The 27,792-nt window shown below is 45.9% G+C and overlaps 2 protein-coding genes across 2 annotated transcripts; both read left to right on the top strand.

Moving 5' to 3' along the window:
• Positions 1-4,777: 4,777 nt before the first annotated feature.
• LOC128323255 (proto-oncogene Mas-like) lies at positions 4,778-15,111 on the top strand. Its single transcript, XM_053245982.1, has 3 exons — positions 4,778-5,702; positions 14,801-14,922; positions 15,028-15,111. The coding sequence occupies exons 1-3, from the start codon at positions 4,778-4,780 to the stop codon at positions 15,109-15,111; spliced, it is 1,131 nt and encodes a 376-aa protein (XP_053101957.1).
• Positions 15,112-22,676: 7,565 nt separating this feature from the next.
• Positions 22,677-23,675, top strand: LOC128323254 (mas-related G-protein coupled receptor member H-like). Its single transcript, XM_053245981.1, has one exon. The coding sequence runs from the start codon at positions 22,677-22,679 to the stop codon at positions 23,673-23,675; it is 999 nt and encodes a 332-aa protein (XP_053101956.1).
• Positions 23,676-27,792: the final 4,117 nt, after the last annotated feature.

The raw sequence follows: 27,792 nt of genomic DNA, 5'->3' as shown, positions 1-27,792 counted from the left end.
CAAGCGCCTCTCCTTTATTTTGCATCTATTAAACAAAACTTTCTTTTGTGGAGACACAAAACCTATAGATTTCAGTTGGATAGCAGGCATCAGCACACACTGACAGTATCTTATTTCCACTTTTGTGTTTAGCTTTCTGGTAGATACTGTATCTCTCCAATCCAGTTCATGACATACTGATAGAATCAGACAATCAGGTGCAGGGTAAAATAAGATTATGAAGTAGCTGCTGTTATCTGAGCAGGATTTCTTTGCTTCATTACCCAGTTTTAGCTTACTCATTTAGTTTCCCATTGGATTCCTCAGTTTCTTGCTCTAACATGACTCTCTAAATTCACTTAAAAATTTATAGTGAATCTTGGCAGAGCTGGAGGTGTGTTACCCAGGGAGAAGGGGAACAAGGAAAACTTGAGTAGACCAAGGGATTACTTTTTCCCCTTGATGGTTTTGGTACACAGTCCCCTTGACAGGAATTAGAAGATGGAGGAAAGGTATTTCACTTGTTCAGAACCCGCATTTCTCTCTCTCTCCTGTATTGGCTTTTTGCAGGTGCATTCTTTATTTTGTATTATATTACTTCAATTATTGGTGTATTTGTAAGCCAATTTTTCAGCTTAGATGCACTCCCAAAGAGGATAACAATGCAATAAAAATGCATTACTGTAAAGAACATTAAAGCAGAAATAATAAGCATTGTCCTTAGGAGACTGCAGCAATTAGTCATGGAAGCCCTGCCAATACAGATGTATTGGAAACAAGGATATGAGCAGTTTACTTCTGAATGGACCTCAGGTCAAGAAGAGGCAGCCTGAGTACCAAAAATGCCAGTGGGGGGTTGCTGGCACTGCTGGGTGGAAGCAGGGAGACTTGTGGGCCTGGCTTTGGGACTGGGTCAGGCCTCCACTCCTGATGGCCTCTCCCATTTTGTGCTATTGTTGACCTTCAGCTTAATAAAAGAGGGCTATGGTGGAAGCTGGAATAAGGGAAGCACTCTCACACTCTCTGTGCTTGACAAAGTGGCTTGCCATGACAAGTCTGGAGCATGCTTTATATCTGGAAACTGTAGCATATTCATTAGTAAAGTCATGATGCAGTAACAAGACTATACAACTGTATTGGGCAAAAGGTCACAACTTTATTAAACATTTAACATGGTAACAAAGTCAATAACAAAGTGGACCACAAAGAGTGGACTTCAGGCAAAAATATTCCTCCTACTTCCTCCTTACTGTTCCCTGTAACACGCTGTAGTGGATTGGTATGGTAATTTCCTTTCCTGACTGAGGTCAGTTATTAAATAAATTGGCTGAACCGGTTTTAACTAGCTCTTAGCAGCCTTCTCAGTTAACTCGCTCAGGAATGACTCCTATCAGCGATGAGTCATTTCCGCAGCATGCTCAGAGAACTGCCTATGAATGATTTCCAAACCCAGAAAGCTAAGAAAAAGATTCTGGTAAACCCAGACATTCTGGTAGGTTACTGCTTCCACCAGACCTCTCCTACAGGCTACACTGAACGGGCATTGGAGTGATCAAAGATCCCCGTTCGCCTTTTCCTCCTTGCTAACAAAACAGTGTATAAATCCAACTGTTCTCTCAGGTCTGCCTGCATGTGGAAATAATTATTAATTTGATCAAGCTCTCATTGAGATGTGTTTTCCTCCAAAGAAATCCCCCTTCTGGCACCCCTTTCTCCTGCTGGGTTAATAACCAACCCTTGGAGGCTTGTAAAAAGTAAAGAACAGATAAAAAGACTTTTAATTCAAATTACTACAGATTAATTCCATCAGAGGCTTTTTAACTTTTTAGATACAGTTAGATATACTTAGTAGATTACAAGAATTCTTCAGGAGCACCCCTGGTGTTCTGGGGTGGCACACTTAGAAATCTTAGTTTCTCTGTTGCAGATAACAGATATTTAGGAAAATATACATCACACATACAAATAAATATAAATTCCGGATGCGGTCTGACTAAACACTCTTTTCCTATGCTGATTCCTGAAGCTGGTTTCCTATCCTTGAAAGTACCAGACTCCTGATGAGAATCATGCCTCCTGCAGCCCTATCTTACAAGTATCTACAGTCACCCTGCTGCAGCAAACTCCATTGCTGCATGTCCTCCATGCTCCCAGCACAGACTTCCTTTCTTCTTCCCAGAATTCCCCCTGCAGCTCTCCATCCCACCCACCTGGTTGACTGATTGGTGGAGCCCTGGAGTTCACCAGCCTGTCAGTCAAGACAAGGCTTCACTTCCTGTTAACTGGTCACTACACAGGTAATCCCACCTGTTGTTGACTACAACTCCCAGCATTCCCAACCAAGGATCACTGCAACTGAGGATTCTGGGAGTTGTAGTCAATAGCAGCTGGGATGTCCTGTTAAAGGGAACACTGCTCCTAACATTCCATGCAGTCACACTCTAGTTCAAAGCAGCGGATCAGACCAATTTTCAATGAAAAATTCTCTTCTCCCCTCCCCCCACCGGCCTCCCCCCTAGTCCCCCTGGGCTGGTTTGGCCGATTTTGAGGCCGTTTCGGCACTCTGCGCATGTGGAAGCCATTTTTTTTGTCTGCTGCACATGCACACCAGCCATTTGGGTGATCCATATCATGCAAAAGTCCAGTGTGCATGCATGGTGGGGAGTTGCTGGCACTGCGGGATGGAAGCAGGGAGATGTGGGGGCCCGGCTATGGGACCGAGTCAGGCCTCTGCTCCTGATGACCTCTCCCATTTTGTGCTATGATTGACCCTCAGCTTAATAAAACAGGGCCAGGGGGAAGCTGGCATAAGTAAAGCACCTTCGTACTCTCTGTGCTTGACAAAATGGCTTGCCATGACAAGTCTGGAACATGATTTATATCTGGAAAACTGTAGCATTGTCCTTATTAAAGTCATGATGCAATAACAAGACTATATAACTGTTTGGGATAAAAGGATGGTCACAACTTGACATCATCATCATCATCATCATCATCATCATCATCATCATCATCATTTCTTATTTATTCAGTTTCTATACCACCCTTCCAAAAATGGCTCAGGGTGGTTTAGACAGAGAAATAATAAATAAATAAGATAAGATGGATCCCTGTCCCCAAAGGACTCACAATCTAAAAGAAACATAAGATAGACACCAGCAACAGTCACTGGAGGTACATAGGAACATAGGAAACTGCCGTATACTGAGTCAGACCATTGGTCTATCTAGCTCAATATTGTCTTCACAGACTGACAGCGGCTTCTCCAAGGTTGCAGGCAGGAATTTCTCTCAGGCCTATCTTGGAGAAGCCAGGGAGGGAACTTGAAACCTTCTGCTCTTCCCAGAGCAGCTTCATCCCCTGAGGGGAATATCTTGCAGTGCTCACACATCAAGTCTCCCATTCATATGCAACCAGGGCTGACCCTGCTTAGCTATGGGGACAAGTCATGCTTGCTACCACAAGACCAGCTCTCCTGTGCTGGGGGTAACAATATCAACAACAGAATGCACCCCAAACAATTGGGTTCAAACAACAATGTTCCTCCTAACCAGTGTTCCCTGTAACAGGTAATCCCAGATGTTGTAGACTACAACTGCCATCATTCCCAGCCAAGGACCATTGCAACTGAGGATCCTGGGAGTTGGAGTCAACAGCTGGGATTTCCTGCTAAAGGGAACTGTGTGAAAGAGGATGCTGGACTAGATGGGCCTAGGGGTGTGCACGAACCGGTCTGGAGGCCATGTAAGAGGCCTCTGGACTGGTCCGGCACTGGGGGGGGTCTCCCTTTAAGGGCAGGGGGGTTAGAACTTACCCCTCCCGCCGCTCTTCCCCCCCTCCCGGTGCTGTAGCGATAATTGCAGTTTTTGGGTCGGCAGCGTTCCTCGCTGCCGCCCCTGCCCCTGTCATTGTTAGTAAAGCTGTTGTCTGAGCACTTTTACAGCAGCACGCATGCGCTGTTGTTGGCTGTCACCGCACACATCACTAGATGGGCCTTGAGCCAGCAGGGCTGTTCTTATGTTCTTATGGAACACTGCCCCTATCCCTCCATGCAGTCACACCCTAGTTCAAAGCAGCGGATCAGACTGGTGTTGATTCATTCCTGCCTCTCTTTGCCCACCCCAAAAGGGGTAAAGGCCCTTTTGGAGACTTCACTCACTCACATGCTGTTGAGCCTTTAAGGTTGCTGGAGCCCCCCAAATATGTAATACTAATAGTTTTTATATACTAACAGTTTTTACATACTTTTTATATGAAATTTTTCCCACTTTTCAATGAAAAATACTCAAAGGGATATACATAGAAAACATAAGAACAGCCCTGCTGGATCAGACCCAAGGCCCATCTAGTCCAGCATCCTGTTTCACACAGTGGCCCACCAGATGCCACTTGAAGCCCACAGGCAGGAGTTGAGGGCATGCGCTCCCCCGCTGCTGTTACTCCCCTACAACTGGTACTCAGAGGCAAGAAGAAGAAGAAGAAGAAGAAGAAGAAGAAGAAGAAGAAGAAGAAGAAGAAGAAGAAGAAGAAGAAGAAGAAGAAGATTTTGTGTCCACTGAAGGGCTAACAATCTAAAAGAAAACACAAACCAGACAGCAGCAGCAACCACTGGAGGGATGCTGTGCTGAAGCTGGATAGGGATAGTTGCTCTGCCCCTGCTACATATAAGATAATCACCAATTTGAAAGGTGTTCCTTTGCCATTTCAAGCTTAGCCACTGATATTTCTCTCTTTTCTATTTTGACAGGATGCATGTGCAGAACAAGGAAGCCAGCATCCCCAGTGAGGATATTTCAGTATGACTGAACTGAGCACTTCAGCCTTCCCTTCTGTGTTCAGTGCAGATATATTTTATGGACAATATAATTGTTCGGAATTACCCTATGATGAGATTGATGATTTATTTGAACACATGGAAGGAATTGTAGAGATCATCTTTGGTATAATTTCCATTATAGTTCTCTTCATTGTCATGTTTGGGTTGGTGGGGAATGGAATAGCCATCTGGTTCCTGGGCTTCATCTTTAAGAGGAATCCCATCACCACCTACATCTTGAACCTGGCTCTAGCTGATTTTGGTGTCCTTGTTTCTGTGATTCTGTGTATGTCATTGCAGCTGTTAGATTATCCAGCTGACAAATGGGCCATTTTGGCTTACCTTTTTCTGTTCACATACACCTGCAGTCAATATCTTCTGACAGCCATCAGTGTGGAGAAATGTCTCTCTGTCACCTTCCCACTCTGGTATCGGTGTCACCGGCCAAGACACCTATCTCCTATTGCATGTGTCCTAATATGGATGGTCAATGGGATTGAGTATTTAGTGCTTACAGCCGGTTTTGGGGTTAGTCCCATCACTTCAAAGCACATCAGTTTGGTGAACTTTGTATTCTGCACCCCCCTCTTGGTCATCTCAACTCTGACTCTGCTTCTCAAAGTTCACTGCAGCTTATACCGCACTCGACGAGGAAAGCTCTACACCGCCATCTTACTTTCACTCCTTTTCTTCTTGGTGTTTGGTGCCCCCTTAAGCTTTGTTCTCATGTTTCATAGTTTTGGTTCCAATACTTCTGTAACTGTTAGGTCTATTGTTTTGCTATGTGCACCTGTCAACAGCAGTATCAATCCACTGATTTACTTCCTACTTGGGAGGAAAAAGATGCGCCGATCCAGAGTATCCATCAAGGTGGTGCTGCATCGGGTTTTCAGTGACAAAGATGAATGTATTGAAGAATCACCTGAGCATGCACAGTCAATGAGGAGGACTTTATAAATCCCACTTCCTAACCTCAGTTGTGTACATGGTATAAAATATGGGAGAAATTACAAAGCTAGTTGAAGAGGGGGATGGGGAATCCTCCAACTGTTCCTCATTCAATCTGAATGAGGAAGATTTCTTAAAACCTCACAGTATTCAACCTTGTTGAGACAATAGTGTATATTTACTTTGTCCGCTTTTTCATCATGATCATGTGTATGCATCACCACTACCACCAGAGAATCCATCAAGGTGATGCTGCATCGGGTTTTCAGTGACAACGCTGAATGCATTGAAGAATCACCTGAGCATGCACAGTCAATGAGGAGGACTTTGTAAATTTCACTTCATAACCTCAGTTGTGGGCATGGTATCAAAGATGGGCAGAATTAGAAGGCAGATTGCAGAGGGGATGCGAAATCCTCCAACTGTTCCTCATTCAATTTGAATGAGGGAGATTACTTAAAACTTCACAGTGTCAGACCTGGTAGATTCAATAGTATACATTTAATTTATCCACTTTTTCATCATGATCATGTGGATGCATCATCATCATCATCACCACCAGCACCACCACCAAAATGGCAGGAGTCTTCCGGTCATTCAGATTTATTTATGATCATAATTACTATGTTTACTATAGGGATGAAAATTTGCACATTGATAGTACAAGAGAACCTCATTGATCCCAGGTCCAGCACCTGCAGTTTTGCAAATCCATTTTCAAGTAATGAATCCAAATATCTGCAGGTTGGGAATGGCCTGAAATTACCTCTGAGGTTATTCCTGGTCAACATTTTGTGTTCAAGAGCCACTTTATGGCTCATTTTTAAAAACCCCAGGACAAAACAAAATTTTTGGCTGATTTTCGGTGTCATTTGGACTCGAGGGGAGCAATGTTTGGCTTGCAGAGGATCATGGCAGGGCATTTTATTTGGCCCATTTTCTGACTTAGGGGGAGATTTCGAGGTGATTTCTGGCAGTCCGGGTACTAAACCCTCCAATTCCCATAGCCCTAATGCTCCAGAACCCATGGATTCAGTATGCATGCTGTCTCCCGCCTGCAAAATGGAACCTCCATGAATAACGGGGTTCTCCTGTACCATTTAATCCCTATTCACAACTGTACCTTCCTTTCCAAGAAAAATAGAGGAATGCATCCTCTACAGTAAAGAACAAAATGTTTACAGTAAAGAACAAAATGGAGCTCCTCTACCATCAGTATTTCATACTAGATGCTTAGTATGTTTGACCCAGTCTCAGTGAGAGAGCAGTAGTCAAAATAATATTTCTAAATTTCAAAAACAAGACAAGCACAAATTCATCTTTGTGGTAGCATATGTGGTAGTTGCCACTGGTTTATTTGGAGGCTACTCAGCACCCAGCCTTCTCTGTGGCTGGCCCAGGGCTCTGGGATGCACTCCCTGTCAAAGTGCTTTTAAATCCTTTAAGGTTTTCATTTTTAATCTCTTTTATACGAATACGAAAATGAAGAATATATATATATATGTGTGTGTGTGTGTGTATAATATACTCTCTCTCTCTCTCTCTCTCTCTATATATATATATATACACACACACACACACACACGAAGAATATTTATATATATTTTTCAACAAAAGTTTCCAAAGCGATTTACATAGATGTAAATAGATAAATAAAAATGTTGTAAACCACCAAGTTTGAAAAACAAACCACAAGTTTGAAATAAATAAAATAGCTTCTCCATCTCTGGCTATTCTTAAGAAGACCCTTAAGACATACTTGTTTTCTTGGGCATTTAATACATAAAATGGCTTCTTTTATATTGTAAAAGTGTTTTAATCCTTTTATCCTGTCTTATATTTGTTATATTTTCACTTACGTACACTGCCTAGGGATACATATATCAGGTGGTAAAGAAATACAATTAAAAAAAATATTTATCCCCATGGTAAATGTATCAATTCCTTCGCTGGTTCTTTTTACTAATTGTGCTGATTGTTGTTGTTGCTTGCTGAGCTAATAGCACGCACCATCCCAGCACTCCACACAAGTAGCCCTCCCCAAGGAGGGCTGCTCATATGAACAGCCTCTTTTTCTTTTAGTTGGATTTAGATAATAATGTGGTTACAGTAAGGTATGGCTCTCATGTGTAGTGAGGCAGATACACTGAAGGCTGGTTCTACCTTTTTCTGTTCCTAGGCAATAGTTTTGACATAGGGGTATCGGTGGCATCCAAACACTGCCCAGTAAGAAGGATCCCATAGATGATGATCCTGACCAATCAGATTAACCCGGGAAAGGCTCTGCAGCTGAAGGCTTTGGCCGGTCCAAAGTGCATTATCCATGTATAGTTTTCTGTATTTGTATATTATATATTTTAATATCAGATATGTTTTTATATTTTTAGCTAAATATTTTTAACTCATTTTTATTATGTGTTTGTAAGCCACCTTGAGATTGTTTTTAATGAAAGGCGGTATATAAATCTAACAATACGATAAATAAATCCATTTAAACATTGACAGCAACCCACAGCTTGGATTGGCTGGGTCAACCTGAACATTCTGAAAAGAGGTCTGAACAGGCTTGCAAGGTGAGTTGACTGGGGTGTCAGCTGGAGAGCTCCAGAGGTAGAAGAGCTGAGGATAGAAAGAACAGAAGGGAAAAGGCAGCCCAAGGAGGAGAACAGGAAGACAGGATCTGAAGAGTTGGTCACTAGGGAGGCTGAAAAGGAGCAAGAAGGTTGGCTCAGCCCCAAATAACTTCAAAACAGAGTTGAGTGTTTGGCCTGAACACCTCACCTGAGGAGCTCAGTCACTGCCTCTTCAGGAAGCCCAGCAACTGATGGAAGAGCCAAGTAGCAAGATATGTTATCTTCAGGGGACCTTGAAGCTGAACGGTTAACTGGCTAGCAGCAGAGTGCAGCACCAAACTGAGACAATGTCCCTGAGAGAAGAGACAAGGCCAAGATTTAGGACAGCGGCTGGATGTTTGCAGTGGAACTCCCAGTGCCCAATTCCTTTAAGGCTGTTATTTGCCTGTGAGGCCTTGTACTTGAAAGGACAGGATGCAAACTTCCTTAATAGCTTCTCCCTCATTAGCCCCACATCTGAAGACATGATGCAATAAAGACTCAGGACCATCATAAAGGGAGAAAATACCACAACTGTATTTACATTTTAATAAAACTGAATTGAATTGAATGCTTTCCTACTGCCTTAGACTAGCACATATAACTGAAATAGCACAAGAAACTCCACCCCCATGCAGTGCAGGCCTAACTTAAGGCTGATGGTCAGACAACCGCATCCTTCTCCTGAGCCCTTGGGGTGACACGTCCTGAAAATCAGAGCATGAAATCAGTGTGATGCTGATTCCTACTCCACCTTACTAACCCCCATAGCGATTAGGACCATTTCAAGGGCTTCTTCCCCGACAAGCCATTCAGTCTTTGAGGTTTGCAAAGTTCCTGAAGTAGGTAGGAGTCCGAATCGTTGCCTCTGATGGGGATGTACATGAACCGCGAACCATGGTTCAAATCACGGTTAGGGTCTGGGAACATAAAGAAAAAGGAGAGCAGGTCCTTATCTGCTTTCCACTGCCCCATTCAGCTTCCTGCTGGGGCAGTGTGCCTCCCAGTAACCCCTGGTGTGGCACCAGCATGCACGTGACATCTTCCCAGGGGTTATTGGGAGGTGCACTGCCCCAGCAGGAAGTTGAGTGGGGCAGTGGAGAGCAGGTAAGGACCTGCTCTCCTGTTTTTTAAAGTTCCCGGTCAAATTTCCCAAAAAGTGCATGAGCCATGGTTCAAACTGTGCTTAGTCCATTCCCCTAGCCTCTGAGCCATGAAGCCTCTAAGGATAGATTAACCACTGTGCCATTTTAAACTAAGTTGTTCACCATTGCAACCCCACCACTACCCCTGCACCCCACCTGCACACTGCCTCTGCAGTTTCTGACCTGTATAAGCTAACTGACAGAGGGAAATAGGATGAAGTAGGTGGAAAAAGAAACTTCCCAAGCATGGCCAATCTGTTGGGAAACAAAAACATTCCTACTCAGGCCCCCAAAGGGGAACCGGAAAGCCATACTGTGCCCTGTGAAGAGGGAGGGAGAGCCTCCCTAGCAAAGACTGGTCTGATGAGGACAGGGAATGCAATAAGTGCCCAAGTTCTTTATCCCCGCCCCCAACTCTTCCAATGGTCTTTGCCCTGTGTCTTCCCAAAAGGAGGAGTGAGGGAATGATCACCACCAGCTGAGGAATGGTCACAATCTGCATCCTCTAGGTATTCCCCCCACCAAATGTTAGGAATTGGCCGTGCGCAATAGACGTTTGCCTTGCTTCAGAGGCTTTATTCAGGGAGGGGGCCACAGTTTACCTTCAGGCCTTATGTTTTGCAGGTCTTGTCACAAGAAGATTCATGTTAGAGAGCGAGGCTACATGTTGCCCCCCCCCCACCTCCGCAATCATTTGCACTAGTTCTGTTGTATCTCTTCCTGGCTTCCCCCAACATTCTTCTGAGATAGCTTGACAGAGGAAGAACTTTCTAACGTTGTTTGGATGTTTCTTTGGGTGACATCTGATAAGGACCTCAGAATATGTGAGAATTCCTCCCCTGCTGACACACACACACACAACCCATCAGGAAATCCTTTTTAAGGTCAATTCCTAGTCTTAAAGAAATTCCTTGGGTAACTTCAAAGTGCTTCAAATGTATCTCCCAAGGAGCAACCTGAAGGTGTGCATCCAGTATCACTGAGAAATACTAGAAGCATCCTGACCTTGGGAATAAGCCAAGAGACGAATGTTTGAGCAGTATAGAAGTTTGATAGCTAGCTAGCTAGAATAAGCAAGGTTATATATTAAAATAAAGAATTCAACAATTTAAATGATAAAAGCCAATCAATATGGATGTGTTAGTTCTGTTAAGTCAATATAAGCTTAAATGCTCTAGCTTAAGCTGTGTCAAATCACAACATGGTTTTGACAGTCAAGAGCATTACAGCCACATTTTTAAGGCAATGTGCATTATGGCTACATGTTGCTTTGTTGTATGCTTCCTTCAGAATTCATGGCAACTTACAGTGGAGGCATCATTGCTCAATGGCAGAGCATGTGTTTGATATCTCAGGTTTAATACATGGAATCTGCAGATAGGACTGCAAAAGACCCTTGTCTAAACCCTGTGCCTAACCAAATGCTTTGCTAGCCAGGAAATGCGGGCAGGTGGTGCATGTCCTGGTGCAAGGCAAGTGAGGCAATGCTGGTGGGAAGTGGGTGGGAGGGCAGAGTGCTCACACCAGGGCAAAGGCAGTACCTGAGGTCATTGCCTTATCTCAGCACATTGGCAAGTGCACCTGACAATAGAGACCTAGATGGGCCAATGGTTCGACTCAAGGTAAAGCAGGTATCAAAGTTCCTTTTCAACTTTGGTGCTGGAGAAGACTTTTGAGGATACCATGGACAGCCAGAAAAACAAACAAGTGGATCATAGAACAAATCAATCCAGAATTTTCACTCCAGGCACAAATGACCAGGCTCAAACTATCATACTTTGGACATATTATGTGAAGTCCCAGCTCCCTTGAGAAGTCCATAATGCTGGGGAAAGTTGAAGTCAAGAGAAGAAGAGGATGACCAGCAGCAAGGTGGATGTACTCGATTATGACAGCAATGAATGCACCACTGAGAGACCTTAGAGGTCAAGTTGAAGACAGATCCTCCTGGAGCGAATGCCCCTCCTAAAGCTTCGTGCTGCGGGAGGGAAGCTTGTCCCAGCCCCGCCTCAGCATGAGCCCTTGTAGGCACCTGATTGGCCAGGGCCTCAGCTGGGGGCAGGGTTTGCAGGGCAGCTACTTCTGCTCCCCGCCCCACTTCTCATTTGGAGCAAAGATTTTGCCATGAATGGAGCTCGCCAGTGCAGCTCCGTTCCAGTCTGGCCTGAGGGGGGTGTCGTTGGGTGCTTCGATGGCAGCACCACTGGCGGGGCATTGGCGGTGGATGGTGGCACTGCTCTTTGGAGGTTTTTTGGCAGCAGCAGAGGCGGCTCCTTTGGGGGATCGGCGGTGCTTGTGGCAGCGAGATTGGCGGGGCCCGTGGCAAGGCCTGCTTCTGGTTTGGAGGCTTCGGCCCAGCGGGGGGCCGCATTGCTTGGGGTCTTCGCCCCTGGTGGGGTGCTGGGAGAATCTAGGTGGACTCAGCCCTTTCATTTAGGGCCTTTGGCCTCTGGTGGTTACCAGCCCTAGGTGAAAACCTGGGGGGTGGCTGAGTTTGTGTTCTTATCCTGCTATTGCTTTAGCCTTTATCCCTTTTAAGGGGTCTTGTGGTGGGGGCCTGGGTAGCCTGGTGGTTGGGTGATTCAGCAGGGTCATGCCTCCTAAAAAGGCTAAGGGAAAATAGGGGGGGGGGACCTGTTCGGCCCCTGTGGCGGCCTGTTCCCCAGCCATCCTCTTCTGATGAGGAGGATGTTGATATGGTACAAATTAGGGGCCTCATCCAACATATGGAGGCGCTTGAAAGGGCGTGGAAGATTCCTTCAGATAAGCGTGCTGGTCCGTCTGGGGTGCCAGCTCGACCTGGGAAATGTACTAGGGGGGCAGCCAAAGCACAGATGTTAAAATCCCTATCTGACAGGTTGGCATCACTAGAAGGTGCAACTGTGCCTGCCATGGTGCCCTTCGGTGAGGATCCTGCGCATCCAGAACCCGGTGGGCCTCTGGTTCCGGTGACACCTGGAGTTTCAGCCCCTGGCATGCCTGAAGGACCTGATCTGAGTGGTAGACACAGAGCTACGCCGCTTGTACCAGGTGATCACACCACACCATTGCCTCCAGAAGGTACCGGCCCGCGGCCTGCATATCCCTGGCCGATACCTTCTTTTGGTGGTTGGGGCGTTAGTCCATTCTGGGCTCTGCCTACACAGACATGGCCCAGTGGTGCTCTCCTGGGCCCAGTGGGAACCTAGCTTGGTACACAAGGGGTGGCTGGACAGGCTTGGGGGGGTTCCGTGGCTTCTGGTCAGCCTACTGTGGTACGTTCTTCCTCAGGCACAGGTTTCTATCCAATGGGGGTAGTACCATCACCTCAACATTCTCCATACGGGGGTTTGGGGCTCCCCCTGTGTGACCATTTGTTGCCCACTACTAGGGGAAAGATATTAAAGGGGGAATATGTTGACATGTTTAGCCTTTTATTTCAGGAACCTGAGGTTAAACATAAAGAAGGGGAATCATGCAAGGACCATGCTGTTACAAAGCGTAAGCCAGTTGAAAAGACCTGGAACAACTGGTTGTCTGGGTATACCATTTACATGGGGGTAATTATACAGGCGCTGCCAACTCGGGGTTTAGCTTTAGTGAAGAACCTGGACATCATTCATCGAGCAGTGTCTGGCGTTGCAGGTTCTGCTTGGCTGCGTTTCGATGAAAATTTTCATAATGTGTGCAGCTTTAGACCCGACTCTGCCATGGAATCTTCCCCTTCAGGAGTCCTGGCTCCTTATAATGCCCCCTTACTGAAATGTCGAGGGTGAGTGGTTTGTCAGTGGGCACCTGCTGTCAAGGCCTGCGGGTCCATCTGCACAGGCCACCAGTGGCCAGCAGTGGGTTCAAACCCATCTGGTCTGCTAGGAGTTTAATAACTGAGGCTGGTGCTCTAGGAACCCCTGCAGGTTTAGACACACCTGTGGGCTGTGTGGGGCCAGATGCCCGAGTTCTACCTGCCCTCAGGTGAAGGGGTGGGGCGCCAATGCTGGGAACCAACAAGAGGGCGGTAGAAAGGGGAATCTCCCTCCCCCCAGGGTCCCAGCCCAATTAGGTTGGGGATCTTAGTGTCATGGTTACAGGATTACCCAGATCGGGGAGCAGCTGTTTTTCTGGGCAAGGGTTTAGTTGAGGGTTTTCAGATACCCTCCGAGTCTGAGTGGGTTGCCTTCATGGCTCAGAACTTGAGTTCTGTGGTTGGCATGGAAGCTGTTGTTGAGCGTAAGATAGGTAAGGAGGTTGCAGCTGGGAGAGTTTTGGGCCCCTTTGATCATCCCCCTTTTCCCAACTTGAGGGTGTCTCCTTTAGGGGTGGTTCCTAAGAAGGCCCCAGGGGAGTACCGCCTCATTCACCACCTTTCTTATCCTTGGGGGGCGTCGGTTAACGATGGTATACCCAATACTTTGTGCTTTGTGTGCTACACTTCTTTTGATGAGGCGGTGAGGGTGGTTCGCACTTGTGGTGCGGGGGCCCTTTTGGTGAAATGCGACATAGAGTCTGCGTTTCGTCTTCTGCCGGTGCATCTGGCTGACTTCTACCTCCTGGGTTTCTCTTTTAAGAGTAAGTTTTATTTCAATAAGGCCCTCCTGATGGGGTGCTCAGTGTCCTGCATGGCCTTCGAGGCCTTTAGTACATTTTTAGAATGGGCACTGAGGAAGCGGGCGGGTAGTCAGTCTACGGTGCATTTTCTAGATGATTTTCTTTTTATAGGATGGGTGGCATCTTTTGAAGGCCAGCATCTGTTGAATTGCTTCACATAATTGACTCAGGAGTTAGGGGTCCCTTTAGCATGGGATAAGACCGAGGGTCCTGCCACTCGGCTATCTTTTCTGGGGATTGAGTTAGATACTGTAGCCTGCTGTTCCCACTTACCCCAGGATAAGCTTCAGGTGCTGCTGGAGCTGCTTAGGGCTATGGGGTGGGCGCGTAAAGCCACACTTCGGGAGTTACAGGTTGTAGTTGGGCATCACTTAACTTTGCTTGTAGGGTGGTGGCCCCCGGTCGTGCCTTTTTGAGGCGCCTGTGCGATCTGATGGCCGGGCTTCGGTCTCCCTATCATAGGATTCACATCACCCTGGGTATTCATGAAGACTTCGCAGTTTGGGAAGGTTTCTTAGTGGGTTTCAATGGGGTTTCCTTTTGGAGGATGGAGCAGCTCTTGGAGGCAGACCTCCAAGTGCACTCAGATGCTGCTGGGGGTATAGGTTTTGGAGTTTACTTTAGGGGTAGATGGTGCACAGCATGATGGCCACAGGCTTGGGTAGACAAGGGAGTGACCCGGGATATGACTTTTTTGGAGTTGTTTCCTATTGTAGTAGCCGTGCAACTGTGGGTGCCGGCACTGGCCAACTCCGCGGTGCATTTTTGGTGCGACAACCAGGCTGTGGTGCAGGTGCTCAACGCCCAGACTTCTCGGTCAGCACGGGTGATTGGTCTGGTGCGAGTTTTTGTGCTCCGGTGTCTCCGATTCAATATTCTTTTTGTAGCTCGGCATGTCCCTGGGCTTCAGAATAACACAGCCGATGCCCTGTCTCGTTTTCAGGTGGACAGGTTCAGGGAACTAGCGCCAGACGCTCTGCCGGAACTGGAGCCTATGCCAGACACCCTGTGGCAGCTTGGCAAGTAGAAGCTAGGCGAGCCATTGAAGCTTCGTTAGCGTCCAGCACCAGGGTTAGCTATGCGGCAAAGGTAGTAGCCTTTTCTGTCTTTAGGCATAGACACAGCCTCCCGGAGGAGTGGCCTATACCCACTGAGCACATTATGCAGTTTTTAGTACACTTGCACAGTACAGGAATGGTGGTTTCAACCTTGGCGGGTTATGTGTCCACATTGTCTTTTGCGCCACAGGCCAGGGGGGTTCTGGACGGCACGGGAGATTGCCATGTATGTCGTATGATAGAGGGTTGGGTGCGGGGACTCCCTAAGCGCTCCTACCATAGGCGGCCTTTAACTTTTGAACTGGTGGCCGCAATGGTGGGAAGGTTTTCCTCATTTTGTAGTTCTGACTGGGAGGTGGTCTTGTTTCAGGCCGCTGTGTTAGTTTCATTTTGAGCACCTTTAGGCCAAGCGAAGTGTTACCACGCAGTGGGCGGGCACCATGTGACCGCTGTCTCCAGTTTGGGAATTTACAGTTTGCGGGTGGGGAGGCTCACCTGCTTTTGCAGTCTTCCAAAATGGATCAAAAGTCAAAAGGGCAGGTTGTGCGACTTGCCGTGGGTACAGATCCCAGGGTTTGCCCAGTTGATGCGCTTCGGCGCTACCTGGCCTTGTGGTGCAGTGCCGGGGGTTGCCTCTTTAAGCACTCATAGGGCAGCCCATTGACACAGTATGAATTGTAGTCTGTGCTAAAGAAGGTTCTCACCTCCCTTGGGGGGTCGGCGGGGGAATTTAGTCTCCTCTCCTTCTGGATAGGGGCTGCCACTACGGCCAGTCAGCTTGGCTTGCCTGACGCCGACGTTAGGCGGATCGGCTGCTGGCAGTCCAAGGTGTTCCTGCACTACGTGCGCTAGGGCAGAGTGCTCAGCAGCGGCTGAGCTACGTTGCGCTTTTGCGCTTGGTGTTCAGCAACAGCGGGTGTTGTCAACTGTCTGTTTTTATTGGCAGGTGCTGCTCCCATTTGAGTCCTCATCTGTGGCCACTCATTGGTCTTCTGGGCTTTCAAAAGGGCCAGCACCTCTCTGGTTGGGACCCAAATTGGGTTGGGTCAGTATGCCTGTATCTATTGGCTTGGGATGCGGGGAATGCTTTGGTCCCAGTTGCTACCGGTGGTGGGAGATTATTTAGCCAGGAAGCCGCCTACCGAGGTCTTGGTGGTTCTTTTGGGAGAAAATGATTTGAGTCAGCAGACCGGGCTCTCCATTATTGGGCAGGCCTCATCAGATTTTGCAAGGCTGAGGAGTTGGATTCCTGGGATCCATATAGTTTGGGCTGATTGGCTGCAATGCCGTGTTTGGCATAGGGTCCATAGTTTGAGGGGGGTTGAGCGGGCCTGGCGTAGAGCAATGCAAGTTGGTGATTGCATCTGGTGGAGCAGTCATTCTGCAGCCGGGCCTGGTGCATGCCCAGCCCCTTTTGTTTCGGCCAGATGGGGTGCATTTATCTGTTGAAGGCTGTGATTTGTATTTATCTAATTTGAAAAAGGGACTTGGCGAGGTATTGGAGAGTCTTGGGGCCAATAGGCTAAGCTAGGCTAACCTTCCTGGGTGGCAGGGACAGTGTGAGCTGGGGGATTAGCTAAAGGGTTTTAACACTGGTGACAGTTAAGCAGGTTCGGTGATAAGTCGCTCCCTTGTGGTTTGTGCAGCCCAGGGAGGCTGGTTGGCCATGGAACCGGATCCAGGACTTCGCAAATCCTAGGGCTCAGTGGTCCGGGAGGTGTGAAGTCATGGAAATGCCCAGGCCCCTCGGGGTTGACTGTGAAGGGACAGAAGCGGGTTCCCACCTGCTTCTTTCCGGAGTCAGGGTGTGTCGACCATTTAGGGCATGGGCTAGGACTGTAGACTCTGAACCCCGCCTTGATAGGCCCACACTGTTGTGGGGGGTGGAGTGTTTCCCTCCTATTGTCTGCTGCTCAAATCAATAAAATAATTGGATAATAAAGTTGTGGCCCTTTTTATACCCAGCACTTTGTGGCTGTGTCTTCTTGGGCTAGGGTCTGGTGACAATCTATCTATGTGGTCGCTGAGTTGACACCATCTTGACGGCACCTAATCAATCAATGAATCAAAGGAAGCATCATATGTACATAAGTTGCATTAGACTCTGCTCATAAATTTAAGGCCATATCAACTTGCATGCCGGTTCTTGTTTCCTATGTCCCTTTAGTCTCTAATCTGATGATGACTGTCATCCTTTGGCCAGACACTGCTTCAGGGAGGGAGGAAAGCATGATCACAAGCTCTTATATCTTAATTTGGAGTCTTGTGCCACTTTACACTCATCTGCTTTTCTCTCCCAACAATTTTCTCTCAAAGCTTCAAAAGGTAAGTGTTGTTCAAAGTCCTTCCTTTTGAACAATTATGTATTTAAAGCTACAGTTCTAAGGAGGAATGTAGAGAGAGTGTTTTTAAAAAACGCTCCAATGTTTCTCCTTGGGAAGAACTCTGAAATTCACTTTCTAATTTCACTGTGGAGAAATTTTGCTTTCAACCCTAATTCTAAGCACACTTACCAGAGAGTAAATCTCTTTGAAGTCAGTGGGACATACTTCTGAGTAAACATGCTTATGATGACACTGCGGGTGACACATCTTTGGGTTGTATATATCAAGTATTCATTCATGTTTTCAACATTTTGTTTTCAAAAATGTATTAATTGGTTTTTCTCTACCTTTCCTCAGGATGGGCAAAGCAGAAAAGAAATAAAAGCAGCTTAGAAATACTGAAGCCACCATTTAAAGAAATATACATTCTGGACAAAAGAGTTATGGCGTTTGTGTTTCACCAGATCTACAACTCCTGACCAAGGAACAGTACAGGTTTGGCTGTTAATATTTTCTGTTCAATATGTGAGTTTTGCTTTGTGATTTGTGGGGTTTTCCTCCAAGAATTTGGCACTCAAAACTCGACTAGATATACAATGAGGCTGTGCACACGAACAGCCCAACCCATGTAGGCCAGCCCAAGCCTAGCTTGGGCACTGCCTCCACCACAAGCCCGGGAATTTACCCCAGACTTTAACCTGGGTTTAAGGGCACAAGCATGCCCTGTACCCCAGGTTTCGGGTCTTGTGGATGCACGCAGCACGATCACACAGTAGAGCACCTTGAACACTCATGGGGGGATGCCTCAATGCACCACGCTCACCGTGTAGTGCATTATGGGATTCCTGGAGGCTGGGACTCATTTTCTCTGCCTCCTGAGAATGGGGTGTGTGCCAGCATGCTGAAGAGGGCTCCATCTATCATCTGGGGGGAAAGTAGGTCCGACCCTGCATTGCCCCCGCCCTCCCTCCCCACCACTGCCACTGTGTGAATGACCTCATTATGTATTTATTTATTCATTTATTCAATTTCTGTACCGCCCTTCCAAAAATGGCTCAGGGCGGTTTACACAGAGAAATAATAAATAAATAAGATGGATCCCTGTCCCCAAAGGGCTCACAATCTAAAAAGAAACATAAGATAGACACCAGCAACAGTCACTGGAGGTACTGTGCTGGGGGTGGATAGGGCCAGTTACTCTCCCCTTGCTAAATAAAGAGAATCACCACGTTAAAAGGTGCCTCTTTTCCAAGTTAGCAGGGGTATCAGCAGGGGTAGGTAAAAACAAGCAGAAAGCTGGTGAAGTCCCCAGGAGAACATCCTTGAGTGCCTTATCAGGAGAAAGCTTAAGACCATCTACATTTTCTGTTGACATTTAATATTGTTGGAAGAGCATCACAGCATTTCCTTTCTTTTCTGGGGCCACCTACATGACATTTCATGACAGTTCTTCACTGTTTTATAGTGGTACTGAGAGGGAGTAGGTTTCCTCAGAGATCTAGAGTCATCTTTATTCTCATTCAGACATGCATAGCTGAGGCAGTGTATGCATGTTTCGTGAAAGCAGCCAAATGCCTTCTGTAGAATAAAAGAAAAATGATTTACAGATGTCATGGTGTCTCAGCCTGATTAAGTTTAATGTTTTTTAATAACATATATGTAACAGCTGCTTTATCCACTCATGGTAACCCTCTTACCTACTGCCACTTTCTGCCTGTTCATGTTCCCTCCTCAACCCAACATACCTAAGGAACTTGCATGAAAAATGTACCCAAGAGGTAAATAAAACAAGAGCACTAAAGGTGGTTGACTTGAATGATGGAGTTAGATGGTGAAGTTGGAGGTGAGTCAGCAGAACAAACCATATGTCTGTGCAGATTCACTGAGATCCCCAGAACTCAAGAAATGTCACCCAGATATAAGAACATAAGAACAGCTCTGCTGGAACAGGCACAAGGCCCATCTAGTCCAGCATCCTGTTTCACACAGTGACCCACCAAATGCCTCTGGGGAGCCCACAGGCTCCCCTGCATCGTGCTTTTGAGGCTGGAGATGGCCCACAGCCATCAGACTAGTAGCCATTGATAGATCTGTCCTCCATGAATCCAAGGGCAGACATCAGAACACTCTGACAGTATCTTATTTGCATTTTTGTGCTTAGCTTTCTAGCAGATACTGTACCTCACAAAGCCAATCAGACAATCAGCAGCTGGGTGAAACAAGATTATGAAAAAGCTGCTGTTATCTGAGGAGGATTCCTTTGCTTCGTTACCCAGTTTTAGCTTACTCATTTAGTTTCCCCTTAGGTACCTCAGTTGCTTGCCCTAACACAATTCTTTAAAATCACTTTAAAGAGAGAAAACTGGACCAAGGGATTACTTTTTCCCCTTGATGGAGTTGGTACACAATCCCCAAGGAAAGGAATCAGAAGATGGAGAAAAGATATTTCACTAGCCAAGAACCCCTGTTTCTCTCTTTTGTATTGGCATTTTGCAGGTGCATTATAAATACATTACAATACAAAAAACCTAATATTTTATATTAGTTCATTTATTGGTGTATTTGTAAGCCAATTTTTCAGCTTAGATGCACTCCCAAAGAGGATAACAATCCAATAAAAATGCATTATTTGAAGCCAGTGTGGTGTAGTGGTCAGAGTGTTGGACTAGGGCTGGGCAGACCCATGTTCAAATCCCCATTCAGCCATGAAAGTCACTGGGTGACTCTGGGCCAGTCACATATATATCTCAGCCTAACCTATCTCACAGGGTTGTTGTGAGTATAAACATAACCATCTAAGCAGCTCTGGGCTACTTGAATGAAGAGTGGGATATAAATGGACTAATAAATAAAAATAAATAAAATTATTGTAAAGAATGTTGAAGCAGAAATGATAAGCATTGGCCCTAAGAGACTGACTGCAGCAATTAGTCATGGAAGCCCTGCCAATACCGTTGTATTGGAAACAAGGACATGAGCAGTTTATTTCTGAATGTACCACGAATAGGCAGCATGAATGCCCAAAATGCCAGTGGGGTGTTGATGGCACTCTCCTTCCCCCTGCCGGCCTCCCCCACACAAGTATCCCTGGGCTGATTTGGCCCTCTGCACATGAGATAGACATTTTTTGGTCTGCTGCACATGCATAATGGCCATTTGGGTGACCCGTGTCACTCAAATGGCCAATGCGCATGCATGGTGGGGAGTTGCAGGCACTGCTGGATGGAAGAAGGAAGACCTGTGGGCCTGGCTGTGGGTCCGAGTCAGGCCTCCACTCCTGATGGCCTCTTCCATTTTGTGCTATGGTTGACCCTCAGCTTAAGAAAACAGGGCTGGGGTCAAAGCTGGCATAAGGGAAGCACTCTCACACTCTCTGTGCTTGACAAAGTGGCTTGCCATGACAAGTCTGGAACATGCTTTATATCTAGAAAAGTGTAGCATGTTCATTAGTAAAGTCTTGATACAGTAACAAGACTAGACAACGGTGCTTGGTAAAAGGATGATCACAACTTTATGAAACACATAACATGGTAACAATGTCAGCACATAGGAAGGATGTGGAGGAAACGGTGTCCCAAACCCCTCCCACTACATGTGACACAGTCTATAGGAGTAGCCTAGTGACTTCCTTGAACAGAGGGTGAGGCAAAACAGCACCCCCAGAATGAGGTGTGGCCACGTGGTTGAAAGGATTAAGGTTGAAGTAAAGGTCAGTGAAATAACGGACGTGTAGCAAGATGCCCACTCAGAAACTGCACCTATACGTGAAGCATGATGAAGAAGAAGAATTTGTTTGGTGGAGAAAGAACTCCAGCAGCATCTTCTATCCTATTGACTACTAGGAGCAATGGAACAGAAACAGTAAGCAAGGGTCTTAAGAACATAAGAACAGCCCTGCTGGATCAGGCCCAAGGCCCATCTAGTCCAGCATCCTGTTCCGCACAGTGGCCCACCAGATGCCGCTGGAAGCCACAGCCAGGAGTTGAGGGCATGCCCTCTCTCCTGCTGTTACTCCCCTGCAACTGGTACTCAGAGGCATCCTGCCTTTGAGGCTGGAGGTGGCCCACAGCCCTCCAACCAGTAAGCCGATGATAGACCTCTCCTCCATGAAGTTATCCAAACCCTTCTTAAAGCCATCCAGGTCGTTGGCTGTCACCACATCTTGTGGCAGAGAATTCCACAAGTTGATTATGCATTGTGTGAAAAAAGTACTTTCGTTTGTTGGTCCTAGATTTCCTGGCAATCAATTTCATGGGATGACCCCTGGTTCTAGTGTTATATGAGAGGGAGAAGAATTTCCCTCTATCGACTTTCTCCACTCAATGCATTATTTTATTCTAAACTAAAAAGCCCCAGGGGTTATAGCCTTGCCTCATAAGAGCACCTTTCTTATGAGGCAAGGCTATAACCCCTGGGGCTTTTTAGGCCCCTGATCATTACCTCAGTATGTTTGTGTTATATATATATCTATATCTCCTGCAACTGGTACTCAGGGGCATCCTCTTTATTCCCGCATTCTTCTCTCTCTGCTCTTGCTTCATATGATTCGTAGACTAATATTCTCATCTCCCCTGCTTGTCTTCATACCTTCTTGCTGCATTCTCTCTTTTTACCTCTATTCCTTCCTTGTCCTGCTCTCACACTATGAAATCATAATGCACAGGGAGGGACACAGCTTCTATCCAAGTACGTAACTTCCTTAATAAACCTTTGCAAGTGTTTGGACCTTAAGTGTCTCTCTCAAGGTACTCTCAATGGACTTCATTCTTCTCACATATGCTTGCTCTGCTACAAGGAACTGAAACAACCTTGCAACCTCCAGGAATTCTGATAATCCTTGTTTAGGTTAATGACAGATACTCCAAAGCAAATGTTTAACTCTCCACTCTGAGCTGTTCTATCTTTGCATCCATCATAAATCTGTCTTAATCTCTCATTCTCCCTTTAATGCTCTCAGCACGTCTGCAGGTATTCATTTACTTCACTCCCTCAATTTCCCTGCCTTGCACTCATCTTCCATCCCACTAATGCCTCCACTAAGATATGTAACCTGCTTTGGGGCATGACCATATGATCCCCTCGAAGTGAAGAATAGAAAACTACATTTTTCGAATACAGACCATTTCAAGCTGATACTTTTCTCTCTTCTCTTATGACAGGAAACGTGTGCAGAACAGAGAAGCCAGTATCCCCAGTGAGGATATTTCAGTATGACTGAACTGAGCACTTCAGCCTTCCCTTCTGTGTTCAGTGCAGATATATTTTATGGACAATATAATTATTCTGAATTACTCTATGATGAGAATGATTATTTCTTTGAAGACATGAGAGGAACTGTACAGATCATCTTTGGTATAATTTCCATTATAGTTATCTTCATTGTCATATTTGGGCTGGTGGGAAATGGAGTAGCCATCTGGTTTTTGGGCTTCATCTTTAAGAGGAATCCCATCACCACCTACATCTTGAATCTGGCTCTAGCTGATTTTGGTGTCCTTGTTTCCGTGATTGTGTATATGTCATTGTATGTGTCAAATGATACAACTGAGACATGGGTCATTTTCCTTCACCTTTTCCTGTTCACATACACCTGCAGTCAATATCTTCTGACAGCCATCAGTGTGGAGAAATGTCTTTCTGTCACCTTCCCACTCTGGTATCGGTGTCACCGAACAAGACACCTGTCTCCCATTGCATGTGTCCTAATATGGCTTGTCAGTGGGACTGAGTATTTAGTGCCAATTGTGTTTTTAGTGCTAAAGACTTCAGCCAGTTTTTGGGACAGTCCCATCACTTCAAAGCTCATCAGTTTGGTGAACTTCGTATTCTGCACCCCCCTCATAGTCATCTCAACACTGACTTTGCTTCTCAGAGTTCACTGCAGTTTATACCAAACCCGACGAGGAAAGCTCTACATCGCCATCTTACTTTCACTCCTTTTCTTCTTGGTGTTTGGTACCCCCTTAAGCATTCTTCTAATTTTCCATAGATTTGGTTCCAATACCTCTGCTGCTGTTCAGTTTATTGTTCTGCTATGTGCACCTGTCAACAGCAGCATCAACCCACTGATTTACTTCCTACTTGGGAGGAAAAAGATGCGCCGATCCAGGGAATCCATCAAGGTGATGCTGCATCGGGTTTTCAGTGACAACGCTGAATGCACTGAAGAATCACCTGAGCATGCACAGTCAATGAGGAGGACTTTGTAAATTTCACTTCCTAACCTCAGTTGTGGACACGATATAATATATTGGGGAAATTACAAGGCTAATTGCAGGGGGATGGGGAATCCTCCAACTGTTCCTCATTTAATTTGAATGAGGGAGATTCCTTAAAACCTTTCAGTGTCAGACCTTGTAGAGTCAATAGTGTACATTTATTTTATCAACTTCTTCATCATGAGCATGTGTGTACATCATCATCATCACCTCACCACCCCCACCGAAAGGGCAGGACTCCTTCAGTCATTCAAAGTGATCAATGATCATAATTAGTAAAAGGAATGTTTGCCATGGGAATGGAGATTTATACATTGATAGTACCATTTAATAACTGTTCACAACTGTACCTTCATATTTGAGCAAAAAAGAGTAATGCAACTCTGCTCCTGAAGATTTACAGTATAGGACAAAATGGAGTTCCTCTACCATCAGTGTTACCATCATACTAGATGCCTAGTATGTTTGTCACAGCCTCTGTGAGAGAGCTACAGTCAAAATAATATTTCTAAATTTCCATTATAAGACAAGCACAATTTTATCCATGTAGTAATTTCCATAGGTTTCTTTGATGGCTGCTCAGGACCCGGCCTTCTCTGTGGCTGCCCCAGGGCTCTGAAAGGCACTCCCTGTCAACATGGTTTTTAAATTGTTTTAAGGTCTTCATTTTAAATCTGGTTGTAAATCACCCAGAGACAAAAGTTTGGGGAGGCCCAAAAATTTGCAAAATAAATAAATAAATAGCTTATCCATCGGTTGTTTTTAAAAATACCTGTAAGACATATGTGTTTTCTTGGGCATTTAATAAATAAATTGGCTTGTTTCATATTGTAAAAGTGTTTAAATCGCTTTATCCTGTTTTATATTTGTTGTATTTTAACGTATGAACACCGCCTAGGGATACACATATGAGGTGGCATGGAAACATGATAGATAGATAGATAGATAGATAGATAGATAGATAGATAGATAATAATAATAATTATTATTATTATTACTGAGTACCCAGAATGTTGGGGGCAATATGCTAAATCATTGTAAACCGCTTAGAGAGCTTTGGCTATAAAGCGGTATATAAATGTAAGTGCTATTGCTATTGCTATTAATTCGATTTCTATACCACTCTTCCAAAAATGGCTCAGGGCGGTTTACACAGAGAAATAATAAATAAATAAGATGGATCCCTGTCCCCAAAGGGCTCACATTCTAAAAATAACACAAGATAGACCCCAGCAACAGTCACTGGAGGTACTGTGCTGGGGGTGGATAGGACCAGTTACTCTCCCCCTGCTAAATAAAGGGAATCACCATGTTAAAAGGTGCCTCTTTGCCAAGTTAGCAGGGGTATCAGCAGGGGTAGGTAAAAACAAGCAGAAAGCTGGTGAAGTTCCCAGGAGAACATCCTTGAGTGCCTTATCAGGAGAAATCTTAAGACCATCTACATTTTCTGTTGACATTTAATATTGTTGGAAGAGCATCACAGCATTTCCTTTCTTTTCTGGGGCCACCTACATGACATTTCATGACAGTTCTTCACTGTTTTATAGTGGTACTGAGAGGGAGTAGGTTTCCTCAGAGATCCAGAGTCATCTTTATCCACATTCGGACATGCATAGCTGAGGCAGTGTATGGATGTTTCGTGAAAGCAGCCAAATGCCTGCCACCACGTTCAAAGGTGCCTCTTTGCCCAGTTAGCAGGGATAGATAGATAGATAGATAGATAGATAGATAGATAGATAGATAGATAGATAGATAGATAGATATCCCCATGGTAAACAAATCTACCCTTTCTCTTTACTAATTGTCCTGATTGTTGCTGCCTTCTGAGGTAATAGCACTCACCATATGCTCAGAGGCAAACAACCACATTCTTCTTAAACATTGCTGTAACACTAATCCCCAGCATTTATTGTTGCCTCCAGCCAATGCAGGTAGTGCACTGGAGCATGGAAGAGTTTGCCAAATTGTGTTTCCATCTCAAACTGGTCATTGGATCTTATGCTCCCATGGCATGAACATCATGGGACATCAAATCAAATCAAAGACTTTATTCTAGTCACAGACCAGTACGATAGTAATTCATACATACAGAAGCCCAACAGAGTAAACCATAAAAGTTGTAATATAATATTAGCAAGTTAAACCTCAAAATGGAGCAGAACATCTGGGACATCGAATTTTCTTATTTTGTTGGAGCCCATTGAAGCAATTGCACACATAGGTATCTCTGGAAAGCAAGGGTTTTGGGTGTTGTTGTTGTTGTGTTCATTTTTTTTTGCTTTAATTGGATTTCCTTGCTTTTTAAAATGGAGGATTCCATGTGCGCCACACTTTCTATAAGAGGCTATTCCCATGAGCACCAAAAATTGGGCTAGGAGAACCTAGCCCGATTTTTGCTGCTTGTGTAAACTGGGCTCACAGACGAGCCCGGTGGCTTACAAGCAGCTAGCCTACCCCTTAGCCCATGTTAGCGGAGCGAGCGCTCCTCTAACTGGGGTTAACAGGTTGTGAGTTGCTGTGGCACGACTCCATGCCACAGCAACTCGTGAGGAGACCCCCGACCTCGAGGCTGAAAAGCAGCCTCCTGGCTCTGGGGTCTCTCCAGCATGCCCTGCGTGCTCACTTGATGGAAGTGGGAGGTAGTGCTCCTCTGACCCACCATAAGACCTGGGAAGTGGGGATAGACACTTGGAATAGTCTATTATCTTCCCACCCTTGCTTTGATCAGGAGGAGAGCCTGGAGTTCTCATTGTTGACTCCAGCAGCTGCCTCTGCTTTACAGTCCATAGCGACCCTGAGTGCATCGTATTCATTGGGCTTTGAAGCTGGCTACTGCAAGACAGACACCATCTTCTTTAGTCTGGGCATCAGTGTCACCATCTGCTTCACCGTTGCAATCTTCTCCATAAAGGTTAGTGTGCACTCTGCCCCTCTCTCCTCCCCTGGACTGCTGGGACCCGCCTGGGGGTGGCAAAGAACAGAGGGCTCGTTTTGCCAATGATTGAAATTCTGCAATTTCTCCCAACTGCAAAGAGTGGAAGCCATTCTTTCCCTGCCCAGAGCAACTTGCACTGGTGGATACACTTCATGGACCCACTAGGACCTGGCAGGTAGCTCACTAGAGGCAGCGGGGTTTGCCCTGATGTGAGCAGTGAGAGGCAGCTCACTGTATATCTGAGATATATACCAGGCAATCCCAGACCCAGGAGCTCACCTGGGACAGAAATGGAATGCAAAGGGCCTTCTGGATCAGATCCGACCATAGATTGAGAACAGTCCACATCTTATATGGCTACCCAGTCTTGAACTTGGCCTTGCTGGCTGACATATTGGCTTTTGCAGAAGAATTTAATGGATTTGGGGTTACAGTTAGGAAATCTAGGTGGCTATCACTTTGTTGGGCTAATCGCTTGCTGACAGGCCAGGGGATGTACATGAATGTGGTAGTAGGGTCTATGCCATTTTCTTGAGGGGTAAGCTACGAAGAGTCCTGCAAGGCAGCAAGTAGGTCCTTTGTCCTTCACGTATTGGGAGAGGCTGGTGTGAAAGGATGAGGCGTCCTGCCCTTTATTCTTCCCCTGAGGAGTCAGTGAAAAATGGTTCTGACAGGAGTGTAATAATAGGAACATAGGAAGACGGCTTCTACTGAGTCAGATCATTGGTCCATCTAGCTCAGTATTGTCTGCACTGACTGGCAGCAGCTTCTCCAGGGTTACAGGCAGGAGTTTCTCTCAGCCCTAACTGGAGATGCCAGGGAGGGAACTTGGAACATTCCTTTTGCAAGCATGCAGATGCTCTTCCCAGAGCAACCGATTCCCTAAGGGGAATTATCTTACAGTCCTCAGATGTAGTCTCCCATTCAAATTCTAACCAGGGTGGACCCTGCTTAGCAAAGGGGACAATTCATGATTGCTACCTCAAGACCAGCTCTCCTGGTACAGCCTATGAATTACTTGCCCTTCATCTCCCATCCAGGTCACTGCTGTGTCTGACTGCCTAGCCCTAGAGCAATTAACAAACCCAATAATGGAGAAGGAGGGGAGGGGTGGGTGGGCTCAGGGAGACTAATGCTGCCCTAAGACTCTGGAAAGGACTCCCTGTTGCTATA

This window comes from Hemicordylus capensis, chromosome 4 (genome assembly GCF_027244095.1).
Source record: "Hemicordylus capensis ecotype Gifberg chromosome 4, rHemCap1.1.pri, whole genome shotgun sequence".
NCBI lineage: Eukaryota > Metazoa > Chordata > Lepidosauria > Squamata > Cordylidae > Hemicordylus > Hemicordylus capensis.
The sequence above is the reverse complement of the archived record's forward strand: the minus strand, read 5'-3'. Positions and strand labels throughout refer to the sequence as shown.